This window comes from Chiroxiphia lanceolata, chromosome 14 (genome assembly GCF_009829145.1).
Source record: "Chiroxiphia lanceolata isolate bChiLan1 chromosome 14, bChiLan1.pri, whole genome shotgun sequence".
NCBI lineage: Eukaryota > Metazoa > Chordata > Aves > Passeriformes > Pipridae > Chiroxiphia > Chiroxiphia lanceolata.
In genome coordinates, this window is record NC_045650.1 from 10,288,041 (window position 1) to 10,310,930 (window position 22,890).

General features: G+C 44.6%; 2 protein-coding genes and 1 long non-coding RNA gene across 5 annotated transcripts; 2 read left to right on the forward strand and 1 right to left on the reverse strand.

Annotated features, from left to right (window-relative positions):
- Positions 1-668: 668 nt before the first annotated feature.
- On the forward strand, positions 669-13,565 carry AGTR2 (angiotensin II receptor type 2). 3 transcript variants are annotated; one of them, XM_032702401.1, is made up of 3 exons: positions 669-685; positions 10,140-10,272; positions 11,964-13,565. In XM_032702401.1, exon 3 carries the CDS (start codon positions 12,037-12,039, stop codon positions 13,153-13,155), a length of 1,119 nt encoding a protein of 372 aa, XP_032558292.1. In that variant the 5' UTR covers positions 669-685; positions 10,140-10,272; positions 11,964-12,036; the 3' UTR covers positions 13,156-13,565. The 3 variants fall into 3 exon arrangements, with proteins under 3 accessions (XP_032558292.1, XP_032558293.1, XP_032558294.1); XM_032702402.1 differs by lacking the exon at positions 669-685 and adding an exon at positions 11,758-11,817 and having other exon boundaries at positions 9,992-10,272; XM_032702403.1 differs by lacking the exons at positions 669-685; positions 10,140-10,272 and adding an exon at positions 10,335-10,495.
- On the reverse strand, positions 1,945-3,207 carry LOC116794067 (nyctalopin-like). The gene has a single exon (XM_032702399.1). It carries the CDS (start codon positions 3,205-3,207, stop codon positions 1,945-1,947), a length of 1,263 nt encoding a protein of 420 aa, XP_032558290.1.
- A 5,772-nt stretch (positions 13,566-19,337) lies between the features above and the next one.
- LOC116794070 lies at positions 19,338-20,747 on the forward strand. The gene is made up of 3 exons (XR_004359677.1): positions 19,338-19,728; positions 20,026-20,247; positions 20,568-20,747. It is a non-coding gene; the product is annotated as an uncharacterized LOC116794070 (long non-coding RNA).
- The last annotated feature ends 2,143 nt before the right edge of the window (positions 20,748-22,890 follow it).

Below are 22,890 nucleotides of genomic sequence, written 5' to 3' on the forward strand. Positions count from 1 at the left end.
AAGTATTTGTTTATATTTATTGAATTACTTGTTTTTGTTTACTCAAGTCTGCTTTTGTTTCCAAGTTTTTTTAGCAGTGTCAGCTTTGTTCATAAAATTTTTTTTAAGCAGTCAAGCTTGCTGCTGCCTTTGTGGATATATGTTGTCCTTAATCTCAAGGTTCTCCTTCTAATGTCATTCCAAGCCAAAACTGCATTATTAGGGCCTGTGTTTTGTGGTGGAAGTTTTTCTTCTGTTCCTTGCAAGTTTCGTTTTTTGTGGCTTAAAAGTATAGCTGTGTGTTCTTCCCAAGCATACTGTGTACAACTTGTTAAATATTTCTATTGCTGTTTCATTATAGCACAGAAGAAGGAATTTAGTTGTGCTTCTGTTCAGTGTTTAATGAAGTGATGGTGTAAAAGTGTAAGGAATATTTTTTGTAAGCATTCAGAGGAGACAAGGCTCTCCTCCTTATAAATTTTTCGCCAATTTATATTATTCAGTGGAAAAAATCTAATCTTTTAGGGACTTAAAAAATTGCTGAGGTGGACTTCGCTTGCTTGTTTTTTGCTTCTGCCTTTTTCTATTGCAGCTTGGTGGCAGAGGGGAATGCTAAAGCAAGAAACAAACTGGAGTTTTTCTCCACTGCTTTCCAAAGTATGTGAAGCTGAGGAAAGTGAGGATTGTGAAACAGCACCAAGAAAAAGTAAGCAAAAATTTATTGACCACTGAATACTTTGCAGAAACCTAATCACAGTCTGATAATGAGGAGGATGCAGCATGTGTGGTTTTGTTGTACAGCCCCAGTTTGTCCCTTCACTAGTGCAACAGCAAAGGTTGGCTTTAGTCTACACTCCATGGCAGGTTTCCCATGTCAAAATGTGCTGGGGTTTGTGTTTTCAGCCCTAAACAAAGGTTTATTTCTCTTACCTCTTATGAGCTTGGAATAATTCCTCTAAGGACAGGGGCAAATGTGGTGAGTCTGCCACACATTCTGTTGCTTCCTTCTGTGAGCACTCAGTAAACACTGGGCATGTTTTATGGCAAGTGCTTATACAGTGATAGGTGCTGAAAATATAAGGCAAAAAGTTGTAAAGAACAAAGTTCCTCAGACCTGGCTGTGCTGCCACCAGCCCTCATGGCTGATGGCAAAGTCAGAGCAAGGGACACAGCTGTGGGTGGTGGGGGTTCTGCTCACTGCAGCTTTAGGAATTACTCAATTCCTGAAGTCTCCCAACAGTGGAAAACAAAGAGACACTCTGAGGCACAAATGCTGTCTGTGCAGGTGATGTCCTCTGTGTGCTGGCAGCCAAAGCCTGGGGAAGACCATGCTAGTTCTGCAGGACAGGTCTCCATGGGCAGACTTACTCTACTTGTGATGCAATTTAATCTCTGCAGGAAATCCAGCTCTGCTGTTGACTGTGCCTGGTGCCTGAAGGATGGGATTTGCCATCAGTATTACTATGAGCACCAGACTCCTTGGACGAGCACTGACAAATGGTGCTGCTGGTTCTGGAGGTTGTGGGGCTGCTTCTGTGAATTGGCAATGGGAATTGCTTCCTGCAGAGCGGAGGGGTTTCCCAGTCAGGGGTTTAGCCCAATGAGATGTTCTATCTGGCCAGGAACACATTGCAAGTCACAATCTTGCAAAGGAAAAAGCATCCAAAAATACTTAATATTTCTGGATGTGACTGCATCAGTGGACAAGTGTCCCATGTCACCAGCACAAACCCCTGCCCTGAACTTGCCAATGTGAGTGTTTACATTGAATTCTGATGTTAACATTTCAGATTTGAGCATTGCCCATGAGTGAAAGCATTTACTCCTCTGTAATAAAATCCCTTTATTTCCATATAAAATCCACCTGTAATAAAAACCATCCTTCACAAGTAAATAGTAAGAAAATAAATAAGTAGCCTCCACCTTATAATTTAAACATCATTAAAATGTGGCTACCAAGATGTCCTACCCCCTTGCACTGTACCACGTGTGCCAGGCAAGTGCCAGCAGGATGACCTTGCTGGGGAGAGTGGGGGGCTCTGGAGCCACGCTGGTACCAGCCTCCCTGCACTTGTCTTCACTTGCCAGCTCGAGGGGCACCGTGCAGTCCATCAGGTCCCCTGGGTGGGGGTCATTGAGCACCGTTGTGTTGTGAGGGCCCAGGAAGGCACAGTCCAGCCCTTCGATCACAGCCCTGCGCGTCACCATCCACTGCCAGAACCAGAGCATCCTGCAGTCGCAGTTCCAGGGGTTGTGGGATAAAAACACGTACTTCAGCTTTGTCAGCCCAGAGAACAAGCGGATGGGGAGGGAACTGAGGTTGTTTTTGCTTAGGTGAACGAAGTGCAGCTTGTGTAAGTATGAAAAAGCAGAGTCTGAGATCGAGGAGATCTGGTTGTTGTTCAAGTACAAGTTTCTCAAGTTGAGCAGATGTCTGAAGGTGCAGTCCACAGCAGTGATTTTGTTGGCTTCGAGGTGCAGGGTCTTGAGCTGGATCAACCCTTCAAAAAGCTGATTAGGCAAATCAGTGATGAAGTTGTGTCCTAAATTTAACATGCCCATTCTGAGGAGCTTTGTGAAAGCGCCATTTTGAATGATCCATATCCGATTCTTCCTGAGGTTCAGGTCGTACAGCATTTCCAGGTCCTTCAGGGAATCTCTGCCGATGGCTTCTATGTGATTGCCCTCCAGGGACAGCCTCGTGAGGCTGGAGAGGTTGCTAAAGGCTTGTGGGACATATCGCATGTTATTGGAGGCTAAATCGAGGCTTTCCAAAGAAGGCAAGTGTGAAAATAGAAGCGGGTGGATTTCGAAGATATTGCAGTGGGACAAATCCAGGCTGATGAGGTTTAATAGTCCTCTGAAAGTGTTTGCATGCAGGTAGGTGAGGCGTGAGTTCCTGCTGAGGTGCAGCTCTCGCAGCTTGTTTAGAGCGTGGAAGGTTCCTGGGGTCAGGAAAGTTAGATTGTTCCCATCTAGCCAGAGGCTGTGAAGGAAAGTCAGGTTTCTGAAGGTGTTGGTGTCGAGAGTCCGTAAATAATTATTAGAGAGGTTTAGAGAGATGGTGGATGCTGCTATTTCTCCAGGAAGGGCTTTCAGTCCGGCTCTGATACAGAGGACAGTGTCTTCAGTTGTACACTTGCACATGCTTGGGCATGAATCAGAGATATTCTGACTCAGACCAGCCTTTGCTGCACAGGTAAATACAAATATAACAAGAAAGGACATGACCAGCCACACATCAGCCACTGCATCTAGTACCTGATGGATAGAAGAGAAGGAGGCAAGAAAAAGAGCATGTACCTTTTGGGCAGGTGAACCGCAGGCACTGCAGGGTCGGTTGGGCTGTGCACAGTGAAAATAAATTAGCTGGTTCTTCCTGCTGCAGACTGGGGGTGGGAAGTGTATATGTGGGGGGGCAGTGGTGGTGGTGGGGGAGTGGATTAAGTGTTTAGGCACCTAAAAGCCGATTAAGTGCCACAGTGCCACCCTGCTGTGAAGAGCGTTTCTGAGAAGTAGGGAGATTTTTTCAGCCCAGCATCGGGCTCTGACAGTGGTTTTTCCCACCTCCTGCCCGCTGCAAACAGCTGCAGGTAACAGACTTCCCTTGAGATCTGTCTGGGAGAGGCTCCTGCTCATGGGTTATCACCGTTCTCAGAGTCTGCTTGACAGTTTGTGCAAAAAACCTCTGTTTTGGGGACAATTTTTGTATTTTTCTCCAGTTAGAGCTTCAGCAAAGGCAACTGAGGGTGGCTCTGCCATCTGGGTGTGAGGTGAGGGCTCTCACCCTAGTGTGGCTGCACACACTGGCAGATGCCTTGGGCTCAGGCTTAGGGAAGTGGCGTTGTCACTGAGCCCTGAGCACAGCCCTGGTGATGGCTATGATTCCTCTGCAGTAAAATGGGAGACTGTCAGGAGCTCTGCAAGCCTCCCTGCCAGCTGAGAATGTGCAGGGGAGTGCTGTGTCCTGGCAGAGCCTTTTCTTGAGATAAACCCTGAGCCCTCTATGAGTGGTAAAAAATGGTGCCCATGGTCAAAACACAGAGCACCCCAAGGGCACTGTGACCTTCCCAGGGCACTACCTGTCTCCAGCAGGTCTGAAGATACCACTGAGCAGCTGGAGCTGGGCTTGGGTCCCTTAAACCCCACGTCCTTGACCCTGCTGGATCTAGGATATTTTTATTGGATATTTTTAATCCAATATCCACAGGCAAAGGAAAATGCAGTCGAGGGGCTGATTGATGCCCCTAGAAGCCAGGAATCAGCAATCTGCAGACTGATCATTTTGCTTACCGTGCCAAGAGGACTAGACCCAGGGCTTGCAGCTGATGTGTCAGCAGGGCAGGCAGTTGCTGTTCATGTTTTTTATCACTCTTTTAATTTTTGTTTTCCACCTCACTTCCCTCTGCTAGAGTTCTCTTCTTTTTGATGTGTTTCAAGCACCTTCTGTTAGCCCCCTGCCTTTCAGTCCATTTCCCTCCTCCTACTTTCTTGGTCCGTCTCTTTTCTTTTTTCATGTTTTACAAATTCGGGTTTCCTTTGCCTGTCCTGCTCTGCCAGCTCTGTCCAGACAGTGGCTAGAACCCCAAATATGTTGTATGCCCAACAGTAAGTGTGAACTGGACAAATTTGCAGCTCTGTTGTTTTCTCAGCAGAGGCAGATTAGGTTTCCTGTGCTAGTTAAATTACTGCGTTGGCTTCAGCTACTTCTGTTTTCTTCTTCATTTTTTCAAGCAACAATCCCCCGAAGACCAGCTTTTCCCTGGAAGGTTGGCTAGGATGGTCATGTTGTGTAATGGAGACGATCTTCCAGCTGTAAACAACATTCATTTAGTTAGATAGGCTTTGAAGCAGTCTTAGCAGGGGCCAAAAGCTGGTTTTCACTGAGAGCAGCAGTGATGGCATCATGCCAAGGGGCTTGTCCTGGGAGCCTCAGAGGAAGGTGGAAATGTGTGCTGCTCACCCCATCCAGCTGCTCACATCTGGGGTCATGCCAAAGGTTTTGGTGGGTGAATCTTTGTTTTCTGTGTTCCTGGCTCAACTGGGACTGCTTCTTGGAGAACATCAATTTGGAGGGGTGTCTCACTGCTGGGATCTCCACGGCTTCTCTTACCTCCTGCTGCAGCACAGCTGTGAATATCCATTGCTCCATAACTTTGCCAGTGAAACCCTGTGAAGGAGACATGTTTCTGCTGGTCTCTGTGCAGGACAAGTGAGCTGCTCTCTCTCTGCTAGGCTAGCTGAAGTTTGGTAGCTCAGGCTGAAGAAGATGGATCTCTTGCTCTGGTGTCCTTTTTATTCTACACAGACTTTTATTTCTGGTTGTAATTCCAGCAGTGTTGCCGTGTTCTAGCCCTTTTTTTAACCTAGAGCTCTCTCTAACTCTCCTTGATTTCATAATGGAAATTTTCAGAGACTAAAAGCATGCAGCTCTTGGAGCTCATTGTTGCCAGATGTTGCTTAACTGGACTAAAACATTGTGGTGGAACAGGACCACACAGCTCCAGAATGTTTCCTTGCTTCAGAGCCTGTAGGGCCAAGGAAGCCCGTAAGTATTACAATGACCAGATTTTTACACCTTGTCACAGCTTTGGCACTTTCATTTGCTCCCTATAAAGATTCTACAATGCACAGGATGGTGGCAGCTGCCTTGCCAGGGTTTTGGCTGTGGCTGCCACCTGGACCACACTTACTGCTGGCAGCTCTGGTTGCAGCTGCCCTTGGGGTGGAAGTCAGGCAGTGATGTGCCATCGCTCAACACTGTGGAGAGCTAAACCTTTGCTGGGGGCTGAGCTGATCCAAGACAGTGGCCACAGGAATGTACTGTGTGTGCTGTAGTGCCCAGTGCTCTTTTGCAAGAAGCCTCAGCATTGCCTGGCCAGCTGCAGCTCCTGAGCATCTCCACTGCAGTCATTGCCACATTAAGGTGCTGCAGAGATAAGGTAAGGACATGGTCCTTGAGAAGCACAAGCATGTGATTTTTTTCACTAGCTACCTTTTAACAAACACTTTCCCCTATGGTCCATTCAGTTATGAGCATCCTGCTCTTGGGTTGTTTTGTCCAGGTTCAGCTCTCTGTGCTCCACGTGCAGGGATTTTGGTTGTCTCAGTCCATCTGCTTGGAGGGTTTTCTGGAGTGCATCATGTGTTTTGGCTGAGGTGGCTCATTATTCCGGCTTTAATGGAAAAACTGAACCACTGAAGGTTTCTGTTAAAATGTATTCCACCCACTGCATGACCATGGTTGTGTTTTTGTCTTTCTTTCAGTTACTGATTTATCTGACATCTGGGATTTATAGCCCAGCACACCCACTTCAGAAATTGTTTGTAGCTGATGTCAAGAGCCCAGCCTAATACTGTAGATTTTAAGGATCTGTATTCTCCTTAGGAGACTGAGGTTTGATACAAGTGTTCCAAACATCTACTTTGGGATGGTCTTGCTGGTCTAATGAGTTAAAGGAGCAAGGTTTGCTTTCTTTAAACTTTCTGTTGGGCAAAGATTGAGTGAGCAGAATCACTTAATAGCTTTGTTGGCTAACAGATTGATTAAATAAGGTGGAATACGCAAGTGGCAGGAATATTCTGACTCTGCCAATGCTTTATCTACCTGGTGAACTCTTACATGTATCTCAGCATTTTTGGAACACAGAAGAAATTTCCAACAAAAACACTTAAAAAGCGGGAAAGTTGTTTGCAGTGAGTATAGTTCAAAATAGCAAAGGAAGGAAGATTTTTATTTGTAAAATGTCTCTGGAAAGAGACCCCTGAGTACTCTGTAGCTCTATAAAACTGGTCATGGAGCCTTAACTCTTCTCAAATATCACTTTGAGACACTAAAAAGAAATGTGAAGCGGGCTCCCACATCCTTTAAATGCCAGGCTGTGTACAGATATATTAATACTAATAAAGCAGAAGTCAGACAGGAGGGAGCTCTCTCCCACAAGCTGTGGGCATCAGTGTCTTGACTTCTGCTGCTCATCAGAGCAGCTGGTCTGGGAGAAGTTAGCAGGGGAAAATGACCTGTGATGAAAAATTGTTCTTTATGAAAGCTGACTGTGGGTTCCTCTTGCAACCCAGCTGAGCAGATCTCGGTTGCTGGAATGCTGTGTTTGGGACATAGCAGCGTCAGTGGCATTTAGGCTCTGTGCCTGTTGTGGGCAAGTGCTGGTGTCTGGTGGTGTGTCTGGGGCCATGACTGGGTGCTGTTCAGCACTCAGGAATGGAGTTTTGACCCAGTCCTGCTGCCTTCAGCAGATCCAGGCATGATGCAGTGCTCCCCTGAGAGTGGGCAGTGGTGCCAGGGTACGTGTGCACTCGCTGCCTTTAATAGCAACGGGTGCAGCTTGTTTTCAAAGTCACTTATGTGTTTGTTTTCTTTACTACTTTTAGTAACTTGTAAAATGCTTACAGCCAATTATTTGAATAAACAATGTCATGGAGGATAATCTGAGTCTTGGCAGCACTATCGACTGGACACAAACATCCCATAAAATAAATGCTTTGGAAAAGTTTTCTGCATGCTGGAGGTAGAAAGGGTATCCCTCTTTCCTTCCAACTCCCTCTGTCACGCTATAGATGTTGAACTGCCTCAAAAACTGACCTCTTTCAGCATAGAAGGTTCATTCAATGGGACCAGAGTTCTCTGACCCCACACTCTGATGGGTCCTGCCGGGGTGACCCTTGTCTTCACTGCTGTGCTGCTGTGAAGTGAAAAAGCAAGGCTTTCCCCAGGCCTGCTCAGTGATTCCACATGAAATCATGGAGCTAAAATGAAACACTGACCAAGGTTTTCCCTTTGAAAATGCTAGTAGTTCTCCCTCTTGGCCAAAACACTGTGTTTGCAGACACCCACTGCCAGAACTGATTATGCTTCAGAGGTACATGAAACAGTGTTAAGACCCAGCATACTGAGGCGAGAACCACGGATGCTGGATGGGAACAGGACTCACTACTTCAGCCTTCCATCTTCAACTGGTTGCTGCTCACAACTTCTCTTTTCCCTGAGTCCCCAAAGAGGACAGGAGCTTTCTCTGCAGGAGTGCTCAGGGGCTGCAGAAGGACCAGGTAGATACTCCAATCTTATTTGCAGGACTGAGCAATTAATCTCTAAGGAAACCCTTAAACAAACAAATGTGGGAAGGAGGAATGCATATAAAAGTTTATGGGGTGCTGGGGAAACCCAACTGGAATGGTTTTGGTGAGTGTGTCCAAAAGGCCTGTCATTCAGCATGATGCAAACACACCATCCAGAGAGATGGAAATCATCACTGCCCCGGCAGTGTGTGGGTGCTGGATCCCCCAGCTCCTGCCCTCAGCTCTGGGACCAGGGAATCAGAACATCCTGCTGTAAATCAGCACTAAAGGGGACAGAGCCACGGTGACCTATGTTGGGTTATGCATCCTGGGTAGCAGGATGCTTTCTCCAAAAGGAAATAATCAAGCCCACGGATACAGTATGCATCTGGACACCACACTGTCTTGAGGATTTGGCAGGCTGGCAGGGTTTAACCTTAAGAGGTGGCTGTGACAGACTGCTGGCAGTGTCAGATATGCTGCCTGCTCAGAATATTCCATCCCTGACAGCAGCACTTCCCTGCAAAATCCAAGACCTAGGACTTGGAGTGCATGGATTTTTTAATTTTTTTTTTTAACTTATTTGCACAGTTGATCAGAAGTGGCTTTTTGTGTGGCAGTGGCTTGTGAAGATTGTGGTTTTAGTTTGGGGTTTTTTGGTTTCGTTTGGGTTTTTTTAAACACTTCTAGTGACCTCTTTAGCTGCACAGACTTGAGGATAAAAAGACAAACTTGAGTGCTGAATGTGAACATATAGCAAGTTTCTTGTTCCTCTTGAACTATGAGGTTTTTTTCTTGGTATAAAAGACAAACTTAAAATCTTTCCCCAAATCCAGCCCCCAGAAAGACCCACCTTCTCCCCATTTAAACAGGCCTTGTGGTGAAAACTCCCAGCTTTTGTAACTTTGCAGCCAGATGAGCAGTAAACAGGCTCTGCCCTGCGCTGAGCTGTGTCCTGGGCTCTGCTGTAGCAGCTCCGTGTGCTAGATTTACCAGCCTGGCTGTGGAAACAATGCATGGACAAACATATCCCACAAACTCAGGGGGCATTAGCTCAGCTGCAACCCTACATGGCATGGGGTTGGCTTGGGCATGGACAGCTTGGGCATCCATATCAGGTGTCCCATCTGTTTCACAACCATTTGTGTTCCAGTGATGCTCAGAAAAAGTGAGAGGGAGAAAGAAATGGTGGGGGAAATAGAAAAGAAAGGGCTTTGTACATTGGTGAAATGGAGTTTTGGAGTGAGAACTTGGGGTCAGATAAGGAGTCAGATGCACTGGCAAGGGCAAGAATGGGAGCAGGATTTGTCAAAGGAAAGCCTGAGGTATGGCCCCCATTGCATGGGGTGCCTCAGGGCCATTTCTTGTGTACTAAAAGTAATGAACCCAACACAAAATCTCTGACAGTTTTGTAGATAGAACCGGATAGACACAGAAAGTATCTGTGAGGATCAAAAGTGCATCTGGAAAGGAAAACTTTATATTTAAATCTAAACAGTTTATGTTTGTTGTTTTTGCAGAATAAACATTTTAGTGCATTTGACATTTTCCCCCCACTTGCAAAGCACACTGGGTGTTTGGTGAGGGACAGAGCAAGATCTTTGTGTGCAAAGCAGCTAACAGCAAGGATTCCTGGCGGAGGGTGTCCACTTTCTGTTTCTGTGTGTTCATATTATGGTCAGCTCTGTCAGGACTAACAGCCTGTTTTGCTCTCAAATGTGTTAGCAAGTGCTGGGAGTCCATGGGCTGCATGGGAATCCCCCTGCCCTCAGAGATGCATGAATCCTTGCATGGAGGCTCCCATGTGTTGCATGTGCACGTGGAGGGCAGAAAGGGGTTGCATGTGGGTGTATCCCCCTGGCCCAAGAGCTGCTGTAGAAGACTGCAGGGATATTTACACAAATTTCCTTTTTTTTCTTGCTCGATTTCTTCCCTTTTCTTTTTTTTTTTTCTGGCTGTCTTGTTCCTCTCTCCTGATTTACCGCAAGCGCTCACGTGGCCTTGGAAAGGGGGGTTCTCAAACTGCTTTGCTTCCAAAAGGAAAAGAAGCTGGCTGGCATTCATATTTCACTTCTTGAGTTATGTAGGTTAAAGTCTCCCAGTGGGAAAACAGAAGATATGAGAGAGCAGATTGCTGGTGGCGACACTCGCTGGGAGGAAAACGGAAAAAAGGAGCACAGAACTCTAGAGCTACGTCCGGACGAATGTGAGGTCTGAGAGGTACGTGTTCTGTCTGCTGTTAGAACATAATTTCTACTGATTTGATTCAGTTTGTGATAGAATGTCTCATTGTGTGTGAAGTAATAGTAGGAAGGCGCAGCTTGGAGGAGCTGGTTCTAAGGCACCAGTTGTTCATGTGCAGAGGGGGGAGCGTGTTTGTCAATGAAACCTTGTTCTTTGTAGTGTAGCTACAACTGATTATGGTGTGATCCCTCTGCTAGGAGTAAGTGAGATATGTAATGCTCTGTGACGAATACTGAGATTTCAGCTTCTGTAGGTTAAAGTGAGGGGTTCAGGACAAAAGGGTGAAATGGGACTCCAGACCCTCTCCTGAATATTTGTGTTCCCAAACGAAAAGCTTTCATTGGGTTTAAGATCTGTTGATTACAGAACATGGGCTTGTGAATCACTATTTGTGATTTTAAATACTGGCACTGTGCAGAAATTCCCCTACTGAATTTTCACTGTTGAGACAACATATTTAAAATTAAATTTTTGTCAGTATATCCAAAGTAGCATATTTCATATTTTGCATTGTGCAAATGATAAGCTACTGTACACTAAATTGTTAATACAGAAAAATGTGTTTCAACTGATCTGTTGCCTTCTGTTAAATGAGAGATCATTACCCAATTCTGCTGTCTTGGTCAAAATTTCTGTTGTTTTTAGGGCTCCTTGCGAATTCTTTAACACTTGACTGATTCCACAAGGACTTAATTAAAAATGAATTGTCCCTGTTATGCAAAATAAAATATTTGGCTATGATATCTTCTTTATTTGCATATAAAGTTATTTGCTTATGAAGTCTTGAACTTTGAAAAGTGCTCTGCTCAGAGTGCAGACACAAGCTGTTGAACTGGAACAAAGGCAGACCTGTCAATCAACTCTCCTATTTTAGCTGTTTTGTAGTTATATTTTTCCCTTCTGAAACCCAGTCCTGATCTTTCTAAAAGGATGGCACATGCTACTGTTAAATCCGATGCCTGCAAGAACTGAGTTTATTGCTTGTGTCTATACTTCTTTTACTGTTCTGATTAAAGCTGTCATGAGGGCAGGAGATACAGATTTGCTTTGAGAAGATTTTGACAAATGATATTTTGCAAAGACTTTTCAGTGTCTTTGTATCCAGCCCTGTGAACTAAAAAAAAAAAAAAAAAAAAAAAAAAAAGTCATAGCTTGCTTTCCTAATAGCCTTGTTAAAAGGCTGCTTTCATGCCTGTGAAGTCCCAGGAGACCCTCAAGTGTGAAGTGCTTGATCTCCACCGGTGACTGCTGCCTTTTAACATTATTTTAACTCCTCAAGAGTGCTGGAAATAGCATGAGAAAGCTGAGAAAAGGATCACGAGGAGCTTCAGTGCGCCCTTTGGGTCACAGAAGTTCCCTAAGTGTCTCCAGCTCCTGAGTCCATAATCTTTCTGCTCTGCTGGCCCCAGAAAGCACCATCTGTAATCACAGATAAAACCCAGCTGCTTGCTTCTCTGCCAGGCTAATTAAGAAGTGCTGTGACCTCCCTAGGGCTAATTGTGTCCTGTCACTGGGATGAAGGTAAGGAGTTCAGCGGGGTTGCCTGCTATTTCAGCACACAGCTTCCTGACGTAACTTCAAGCGGTTTTTATTTTATTGTGACTGTGTGATTTCAGAGCTAAGTCAGCTGCAGAGTGTGTGTCTAACACATGGTTTCTGATCTGCAGGTGAGAGATGTAATAGAAAATTGCTGCTAGCACATGAATTTCCTGCAGAACGTCCCTTTCCACCAGCACCAGCATGCAGAACAACTACTCCCAGGCTGTCACCACCAGAGAAACTCTTCAAGCTCTCTCTACAGCACTGACAAACTCATCGGCTGTGTTACTCTCACCCCCTCCCTGCCCTCTTACCTCTTCAGATTATCAGTTTTCACTGATTCCAGCACTCTTCTCTGTGGTTTTTGTTCTGGGATTGATTGGCAACAGTGTGGTGGTTGGGGTGCTTTGTCGTCACACTAGTCCCAAAACAGTTGCTAATATTTACATTTTCAACCTGGCCGTGGCAGATCTGCTGTGCCTTGCCACCCTTCCCTTCTGGGCCACCTACTATGCCCAGGGATACAACTGGCTCTTTGGGTCTCTCATGTGCAAGATCTCCAGTTCTGTCCTGTGCTTGAACATGTTTGCGAGTATTTTTTTCATTACCTGCATGAGTGTGGATCGGTACCACGCCATTGTCCATCCTATTCACTCCCAAAGAAGGACTCTACAACAAGCTTATTTTGTAGCATCGGTTGTGTGGGGCCTTGCCTGTTTGTCCTCCCTCCCAACTTTTTATTTCCGAGACACTTACTACATCGAAAGCTTGGGGGTCAAGGCTTGCATTATGGCCTTTCCTTATGAGAATTATGCAAAATGGTCTGTGGCAACAGCCTTCCTGAAAAATGCCCTCGGCTTCTTCATCCCCTTGACAGTGATCACCACCTGCTACATCTGGATCAGGAGGCACTTGCTTAAAGCACGGGAGTTTCGGAGAAGAAAGCAGAAGAGGGACAAAGTGCTAAAGCTGGTTGCTGCTGTTGTTGTGGCCTTCTTAATTTCCTGGCTTCCATTCCACATTTTAACCTTTTTGAATGCCTTGGCTCATATGAACATCATTAACAGCTGCGACGTGATAGGGATCATTGACACGGCACTGCCCTTTGGCATCTGCATGGCATTTGCCAACAGCTGCATCAACCCTTTGCTGTACTGCTTCATTGGGAACCAGTTCCAGCAGAAGCTCCATCGCTTGTTTAAGAGACGAGTTTATCAGTTCAACAGCCATCGAGAAAGCTCCTCTTCGAGGAAGGGCAGCTGCTTCAGAGAAACTGAGACTGCCATGGGCAGAGAAAGGGAACCTGAGTCTTTCCTATAGGCTCTGGGGCATGATGTGGGACAGTGTCAGTGCAGCTGGCTGCCCCTGAAGTGATGACCTTCCTCTCCCCTCTTCCCTTTGTTTTGGGCCCATTAATTTACCAGCTGCTTGAAGGAGAATCTGTTTTTATCATACATGAGGATTTATTCCTGCTTTCTGCAATGAGCGCTCAACTTTTACATAGAAGAAAAGTTCAGACAAATAAATATATTGATGGCATTTTAAATGTCATCTTTTTGCGTGGCTGGGAACAGGCAAGTGTTAAGTGACTCTAAAAGGCTAAATATACCAAAGGACTGTTGCACAACAGCTACAACTGCGTAGGTGCTGAGTATTATACCCTAAGCTGATTTTCTAAAAGAGATTCTCACTAGAGAACGTGTAAATAAAGAAGTTCAGATATTTCTGTATCAATCAGTAAGAAAATATTTTGACATATTTTGTACATTTTAATTTTTTTAAAATATATGGCTACAGATGTCATATGTAAAATGCATCAAATACGCCTCCTGTTTGCTTCGGCCTGGGATCCTGAGAACATGTGGAGACATGGCTCTGCCAACTTCTGGAGGTGGGAGAGTATTCCTGAGGGAAAATAAAACCACATGCACGTTTTTATATCTTTCTCATAGCAGGTAATATGTCTGTAGCCCAGATGGTCTTTTGCTTTGGTCCAGTGTGGTCACTTTGACAGTAAAGCTGCAGGAACCGAACATGCAATGTCCCACTGTTAAGTGGGAATGCCAAGCTACAGGCACTTCCCAGTAGCCTTTAGGGAAAGGACTTGCTGATTGTCTGGACATTTTGCATTTAAAATGTCAATTATTACTGTAATTTTGGGGTACTGTGTGACTCTGGCTAAGTGACTCTGCCTTGACACCCAGAAGTAAAACCCTGGTGTGACTCCTAAGCCACGTGTCAGTATGGGGTTTGTCTGTTTCTAATTAAAACAAAGAGTGGGAGGCAAAAAAAAGGTATTTGGCAAACATTGATTCTATCTTGAGGTTGCTTTTGATGTTTCTTTGACATTTTCTTTTGCTGGAGAGATACTGATCCTCTTGGACCCTTCAGAAAGGATCAACTTTTATGGGCTCAATCTAAAAGAGGGATCTGTTAGCACATTGCTCTGTTGCCTGAAGGTTGTTCCCAGGCTGAGTGACCAAAAGATTGTTATCTTCAAGGAATTGTTTTTGAGAGTAACTCTTGAGGCTTCCATTAGCACTTTGGGGTCAGAAATTATGCCTGGTGCTTGGGGTAACCAGGAGTCTGGCCTCCCTGGAAGTCCCAGCACTGGCTGCTGCCTGGAAGCCATGGGAACCTGGTGCAGGAGCTGTATAGGGGTAAGTTTCTTCACTGGATTATACAAGAAATGTGCCAGTCTCAGAGTGATGTGAGATGAAAATTTTACACAGAATTTGGCAAAACGGGGCCTGAACACAAATAAGCCCTTCTCCCTGTCCTGGTCTGGTGTTCTGGAACGGGATATGTGGTTGGAGAGATGCTTGTCCCTGAAAGTGAAAGAGCTACTAATACAGCTCCCCTGGAATGTTTTTGTTGAAAATGTTCCGAGGAGCTAATAGTGTCTGGGGTGTTGGATATTTCTGGAAGGACAATCTGTTAATTGCTTAGCAATAAGGACAGCAATGCAGTGGTGCCACAGCAACACAAACCAGCGCACTAAGAAAATTACCAGGTGTTCAAAGCGCAGGCTCAGAGGGGTAATAAGAGGTTGGGGAGACTTTTTGCCTTTGCTGCAATACAGGTCAGCAATGAACAAAAGTGGGACATTAATTGACATCTCTGGGTCTCAAAACAAAAGCTAATCTGCACCACCTGAGGCCAGTGGTACCTGTGCTTCAGCTGTACCTGTCCCAGGAGTAGGCACAGACTGCACGTTCTCTGTGTGTCAGGTTGGACCTGCTAAAAAAGAACAGTGTTTAACAAGGACTGTGCCTTTTGCCTGGTGTGCAGACTTATGCTGATAGGGAAATACTGTGGTGATCTGAAATCCAGTTGCATTTACACCTGTGAGAGGCTAGAGAAAACAAGGACAAAACTTTCCCAAGGAGAGAGCAGCGATGCAGCATCTCCTCTGTTGTGGGACAAACTTCTGTTTGTTTGCTGGAGGGTAGGGATTGATAACTGCTCGCAGGGGCTAAGGCAGCTGCACACAATGTTACTTTCCAAGAAACAGGGAAACAAAAAAAGAGTATTGAGTGTGTGGCAAAACTGAGAGGGGAGGAAAATTCCTTCTTTCAAAATGCAGTTTCAAAAGAAGTCTACCCTGAAGGTCGTATTCTGCAAGAGTGACAAACCGAGTGACCCCAGTGTGACATTTTTGTTTACCAGATCTGCCTTGTACCTCTAATAGGTCATGAATTTGAGTAGTGTGGTTAAACAAACATCCAAAAAACTCTGTCTCGAGAGGAACCTCATATGGAAGCAGAGGAAGTGCTGTATCAAGGGTTTTGCTTTATTTTTAGAGCAAACTGATTAATGCTGAGCTCTAAGAATTTCTTCTGTCATATTCAAGTTTCTCATGAGATTTTTGAGGACTTTTAACAAAAAATGTATGTGTGGGAGGGGCTTCACAGTTTCCACATGTTGTGTTTATTTTTTCAAGATTTTCAGCAAAAGAATGTGAACAAAAATTTAAGTAGATTTCTTTTCCTTGCACATTTGAAGCTACTTTTTTTTCCTTTCAGGAGAATATTTTGCTGGTATTTGCAAATGATTTTAGTTGTTGTGCAGTGCTGCAGCCTCTCTCTGTCAGACCCCAATTCCACCTCCCACTCTGGTCCTTTGCAAGCCTTGTATGCCCTGAGGCACCTCTAGAAAATGCAGACCCCTGTCCAATGCAGGAGCCCTGCAGCCCTTTTGTGGGGTGAGCAAGCCTGGGAGTCCTGCTAGGGCCAGCCCGGCCATTCCCCAGCACCCACCCTGACTTTGGGACACTAGAGCAATTCACACAGTTTTGGCAGGGATTTTGCAAGTATGTGTGGTTGCTTAGTGTTGCTCACTCTGCAAGTACAGAGACATGAATTTATGAGCAACAACTGGGTTTTGGCTCTGTTCTGCCATAGTGCAGCAGAGCGGAAATCCCCCAGTGCAAAGTGTGTGTTGTGATCTACCACGAGGAAATGCTGATGGGTTTGGAGTTAAAGCTGACAGTGCTAGAAGGGGAATTCCCCTTTGGAGAAGAGAATGTCCTGGGGCACTTCTGGGTCTGTCCCCCTGAAGAAGGAGAGAAGAGATGATTTTCTACAGGGGTCACTCCGTGTCTCATGTATTTGCAAAGCAAAACCTGTTTGTGCCTTCCTTTTTTAGCTCTAGCTGATTACTCTCAGCTTAAATGATTGCAGAAAGCATCTCAGTACAAACTGAGCATCCTGTGTGTGCCCCTGAGCCGGCTTGACTACACAACTTCAATATATGCAGCAGAGAAAGGCATTTATTATCATGAGCTAGTGCTGGGTGGTGAGCTAAATGCTTTGTTTATGTAAGATATACAATAAGAAATGTTTGGTACAGCATGTTCTCCTTTAGAATTCAACACCGCCTGAATCTCATGTTGGCATCCACTCAGCACACTTGTCCCTGCTCCTGCCAGACTCAGAGCAGGAATATCATCTTGCCACTCTGCAGCCGACTGCCACAACTTGGCTTCCCTTCACAACACGTCCCCTTGTCCTGGCTAAAGGGCAAGAAGGTACCATGGAGCAAGTGAACTGCTCATGTTTCCCTATGAAAACGAAGCCTTTTGGATACACTGAGCGGTCCTGGCAGGAATGCAGGAAACCTGAAGTGTGGGGGTTGAGGTGGTCTGGCAGCCTTTCTTCCATGCTGGCAGACTTGTTGCTCTCGTCTCAAATCTGCTTCCCATGGAGGAAAATGACCGGTGTTGTTGGGAAGGGCTACTCTGTTCAGCAAGGTCCTGGGATGTGCCTTCTTCATTCCTGCCTGCTGTGGGATCCAGCTGTGTCCAACAGAGGGTGGCTTGTTCCTCTGGCCCATGGGCTCTGCCAGGAAGGGTTTGTGAGTGTCCTGTGTCTTTGTCTTACCAGATACCTGTCTGCAGAAGGAGTATCCATACCAGGACTGCTGTCTTCAACATCACATATCCTGTGGTTTTGGTATAGTGGTCAGCCCGTCACCATGACAGTGGCAGAGCATCCAGGGAGGTACCTGGCTGAGAGGCAATGCTCCATCATGTTTGCCAGGTTTCATTGGATTCAAAATGGGAAAGAAAAAAGAAAAAAACAAACGGGCAAAATTTGAAATTTGTTTGTTAAAAACAGTGGGAGTCTGTCTTTAAAGGGAAGTAATGCCTAACCCTGTGAGACACCCAGCTGCTTTGCACAGGCCTGGCTAAAACGTGTCTGGACCTTGGTCCTGGAATTGAGGAGTCTAGGGACAGGGAGCAAGCCAGCCTCTTTCATTACCTCTTTCAAATGTTTACTTTCCACTTCCTCTTCAGCTGAGACAGAGCCTGGATTTGACACCGTAAGCTCTGGATAGAACTCTGTTAATCCCTGAAGCACTTCACAGGGGCAGAGCAGAGTGATATGGAAGTGGATGAGGGTCATGACATTAATATCCCTGCCATGAGGTACATCTGAACTTACCTCCCTCCCCTGCTGACACCCAGTAGCTCTTCAGTCTTAACAAATACCAAATCACAAAGCTCCATTCCATTCCTGTAAAACAAGCAGTTATGGGAAGCCAGGATCCAGTGTGATTTTTGGCTTTTAGAACTGTAAATTTAAACACTTTGTTTTTACAGCAAATAAGAAAATCAACAACAGTGCAAATGTGACTTATCCAACACGACAGACAGCTGAAATGAAACACAGAATGAGGCTGTCTCTAGAAATCACACTCACCTTATAATAAATATAAGAAGCATTTCTAGCAAGAAGGGAAATGGTATAATCATTAAATGCATTTAGACAGAGATGTATTGGATATATGAGATATAGTTACTCTTGAACAATGTGTGGGAGAGCTTAATGCAATGAAATGGAAAGATGTCACACTCATATAATATATCCACAAGGAAGCAGAAGAAGCATATTATTATTGCTGTTTAAACTTGAGTTTAACTGTGTTTTCTGCTTTCCCTAGGGATGCCTCAGAGGTTGTTCTCCGAAGTTACCTGCCCACACATATTGCAGTTCATTCATCGTGGAGGAAGCACATGCACATAGAGGTGTTGGCTGTGCTGGAAGCATGGGGCTGAACTCTGAAATAACTTGTCTGTGCCCTAAACGTGCCCCTTTGTGCTTTGCTGCCAGCTGGCACTGTGGGCAGCTGATGTGTGAGCCCCGAGGCTGGGCAGTGGGGAGGTGTCAGCCGCAACCATCCCAGCCCCAGGCACCCCTGAATGCCCTGCCAGCCAGGGTGCAGTGCCACACAGCACACAGCCTCCTTCAAAAGCACAGCAGAACATCTGCACTGACAGTGAGGACAGCATCCAAACATGAGCTCTTTCACAATGACAGGAAATTTATGAATACAGTGTGTGCTAGGCATGCAGCTGTGTCATGACAGGGTAGAAAGTATATAGCAAGTACCCCTGTCTCTGGAGAAAATGAAGCACTCCAAGAGGTGATGTTTATGTGACATACAACTGTTTAGGCCTCCCCTTGCAGGGGAGCATGGTAAGTTTCCTCAGTAGATGCTGAGTGGCATCACTTTGTGTTTTTTAGCTTGCTCTGGTGAGTCCTTTAAGGAGTTTTACAAGTAATGAAATAGATCTCATGACACTCAAGTGCTACCATTTTACGCTGCCAACACCTTCACTGATTGCAGCGAGGTTTATTCCAAGGGAAGGACAGTGCAATCTCTCTATACAAATCTCTACTGTTGTGAACTCCAGGGTTATAGAGCATTATGAATCCCTTTTTATCATAAAGTGTTGAACGTACTTGTTTTTCTGTATTAACTGTCTCCTTTCAGGTAAGTATAGCGTGCAGAATTTGTTCTTCAAAGTGGTTGTGCTTCTTTGCAAGAAGATTGCTCCATGTGCAATTCAATAAGCAGTAAAAATGTTTGACAAAGGTCCACCTCAGAATGTGCTTTTATACCCAGTAGATTTTGTGGTGTAATGAACACGTTTAATAGTGAATTTTTTATTTTTTTTTTTCAAATCTGTCCTAATAGACTGCTGTAGTTCAGTATATTTGGGCTTTTATTAGGGAAATAACACAACCTAAGGGAATTGTTTTTAAGGACAAGCCTAAGAAAAAAAGGCTTCATGGTATGACAAAATATGTGCTGCATTAACTGGGGAGAGCCCTGTGGACATCACTGGCTCTCAGCCTGGGATCTGGCAGTCTTTCATCTGATTTAATTTTGACCTTCATTTCCTGTAGGAATGCAAAGGGATTTTTCTTTCATCCACTGGAACACCCGGAAAAGAAATTACCCATCATTCAGGAATGTTTATTCCTTCAGCTCTGAGTCCAACATGAATCAAACTATGACACAACTGGCTGCTTTTCTAGCTACTTTTATGATGAGATTTGATACTTTGCAGGTAACTCACCCTAGGATTAAGGGAAACACAAACAGGTAATAAAAACAGAAAGTTGTTAATGTTGGGCTATCCTGTAGCTAATTGAGCTGCAGGAGTACCCGAAGCAGTCTTCATGCTGAAGGTAGGAGCAGATTTTATCCATACCATACACAAGCTGGGTGGGAAGTTATGTACTTGCTGCCTGCTAAGACAGCACTTGAGTTAAGCAAGACATACCATCAAAAAAAATCCACCATTTAAAAAATGTTGGAGGTTCATGTGGGACAAACAGGGTGGATTCAGTACAAGGGTCTGTTGAAAGCCTCTGAATAATTACTGAGGAATGCTCACAGGTTTTCCACGGGCAGGTGACAGTGCTGAGGACTCGTTCTGCTGTGTTGCGACACCGGCAACACGAGGCCCAGTGACCTGAGCTGGATGGGGCTGGAGACACAGGAAGAATTGGGAGGCTGATCCCAGAGCTCCGTCCTGCTGTGGATCCTGTCATAAATCTTTGTTGTGTTCGTGATGCCACCTGTGCCTGTCCCATAATCTTTGTCATACCATTACCACAGGTAGGCAGTGATGTTCAGACCAGCTGAACTCAGAGCAGTGCTAGCAGTTGACACCTACAGCTGTTGTACAGAGCATTTCCTTTGCCCTTGCTCCCTTTCTGTCTCCAAGCTCTTATAGACCCAATAATTAAGGAGACTAAATGAAGGAAGTCTGTCTTCAGCTTTATGGGACTCTTAAACCCTCCCTGTTACTGGTTCAAAAGGAACACTGGAGCTAAGTCAGAGTAACAGCAACACAACAGGGCTAAGGGACAGACGGTCACGTGTTCTCCTTCATAAGGTGACCAAAAGAAGTCACTAACAACTTTGCTTTTCCACAGAACTTGACAAAGGAGCAGCCTTTTGTAGATCATCCTTGTACTATTTCTAATTTACTGGCTCTACAGGCTCCGTCATTCTCTGCCTGGTATGAAGCATTTACCTGCTCTGTAAACAAATTCATCCCATTTCTACTGATGGAGTAAGTTGCTGTTCAGCCACACCGTGGCAAAACATGGTTTATTTCCTCATATGATCTCACCTAATCTCAAATACTGCTCTAAGGGTTGAATGTGCTCTCAGGCATTCGTTTAGCACAAAGCTTATCCTGCAGAAGTCCAGTGATTTTGCAATAAAGTGATTGTGTTTTCGGTTGTTGGGAAATTCTGAAAGGCAAATTAAGAACTCCTTTCCTGAGGCCATTTTGCCAGAGTACTCTCTTGCTGAAGGCAATGCTCACTTCCTGGTTAGCCTCTTCAAGGAATCTAAATGTTCCAATTAAACTATTATGTGCTGGTCTCTGCATTAGAAACCTCAATCCCATTAGATTTTTTACCATCCATGAAAGCCTCTCAAATGCTCTGTGATTCATCACAGTTTTCTGCTTTTGCTGGCCACTTGGCAGAAAGAGGACACACTATTAGAGTGCATGAACTTAACTCAAGTGGGGGAGGTGAAGCTCTGATTGCTATTTTGGATTTCACCTGGGAAAACCTAAGCCAAGTAGAGAAGAGTAACTGTTTTATCTTCAGATCCTCTTCTCTTCCGTATGCTTTTGCATTTATGAGTTAGATAAAGGGACATTGTGGTTTTGGGATTTTTTCAGGAATAAAATACTATGGATACCTCCTTGGAGGTTGTTGTGTGGACAAAACATTCTCAAGACTCAGGCTGCAAGCCAAGTTACAGATACTGAGTTCTGTTTTCTGAGCTACGGTGAATGCATTCCAGTTAGGAAACAGTGAGCTGTGAGTTTTGCAATATTCATCTTAAAACCTAACTGAACAAAGTTCTTTAGATTTGCTTCACGATTTTTTTTTCTGTAAGTCCTTGGTGATATAAAGACATGTCAGACCTTCTCTGAAAGAAGAAAGAGGCCACCTAGTGTCGAATTACAGGCTGCTGTAGAAAACTGTTTGTTTGGAAGTTACAAAAACATAACTTCGGTGCAATAATAATACTATTTGTGGGAGTTTAAATAAAAAACAAACAAACAAAAAGAAAACTCCCCCGAACAAAAACAAACAGACAAACAAAAACCCAAAAAGAAATAGTGTTAGACATTGAAAATCAGATCTAGATTAGCCATACTTTAAGAACTTCAGCATGTCTATTTTACAGGTTATCTACTGCTTGTTATAAAAAATTAGTGAGATTTGGCAGCTGTTAAGTTACTGAAAGTTCAGTGCAGCACTCAGAAGACAGTTCCACTCTGGTAACTATACTGACATATTTGTGAAAACCCCACTGCCCCAAAGAATGGACAGTTGAGTGAGGGGTGAAAGGTAAAGGAACAGATGTTCATGGTGCCAGACCAGCTGCCAGGACGCTTCAGAAAATCCCTGTGGGCTGCAGAGATACCAGTGGCACCTCAGGATCCCTGGCTTTCATTATATTCAGTGGTGAAAAAGTTGCCCCAGCAGGTTGTTTCATGTCTTATAAGTCTGAATTGCCTGCTGGTATTACTTCTCCTTCTACATTGACTTTTAAGAGATCATGGAGCTACTGGTATGTTTGGAGGAGGGTCTAAACTGATGTTTTTTTCACCTCAGGTCTCTTTGTTGTCTTCTGGAGATACTTGGCTTTTCATGCATTCTCTGCAGAAGGAAATGGGTCTCCTGGGTGCTTAATCTCACTTGGATGACTAAAGTAGATGGCATGAATAATCCCCCAAGGCATGTATCAAGCATCTCTGTTAAATACTGGTCTTGCATGCTCTGGCATTCAATCGGGCTTCCAGTGACACCCTTGCTTTCAAACAGAATCTACTCCATAGAGTGCAGGGTAATTTGAATACTTACAACTGTAGGGAAATGCCTGTATTCATCTGGAAGGAGTCTGTCTACATAACATAAAACAACTTCCTTAGGAGAAAAAAAGCACTTTTCCATATCCCCTTCTGAACCATGGTGTTGTCCAAAAACATGGCTGAAACAAAGTTCTTAAATTTTAGATTTGTCATATTTTGGTGCTTGGTTTCTCTTGTTAGTCACTGACAGCTGGAACCTTCTCAAAGTTCAGAACTCTCCAAATTAGACCTTAAGTATCTTCTTTGCAACATCCAGAAATGGAGGTACCCAAAATCAATGTCTCTGTGAACTTGTACTAATTTCATTTTATTCAAGCAGTATCAAGAAAGTACTTCTTCCCTTACAAATATTCACT

What these genes read in the sequence shown, in the direction of transcription:
- LOC116794067 (XM_032702399.1), bottom strand. Translation starts at nt 3,207, where the DNA reads ATGTCCTTTCTTGTTATATTTGTATTTACCTGTGCAGCAAAGGCTGGT.
- AGTR2 (XM_032702401.1), top strand. Translation starts at nt 12,037, where the DNA reads ATGCAGAACAACTACTCCCAGGCTGTCACCACCAGAGAAACTCTTCAA.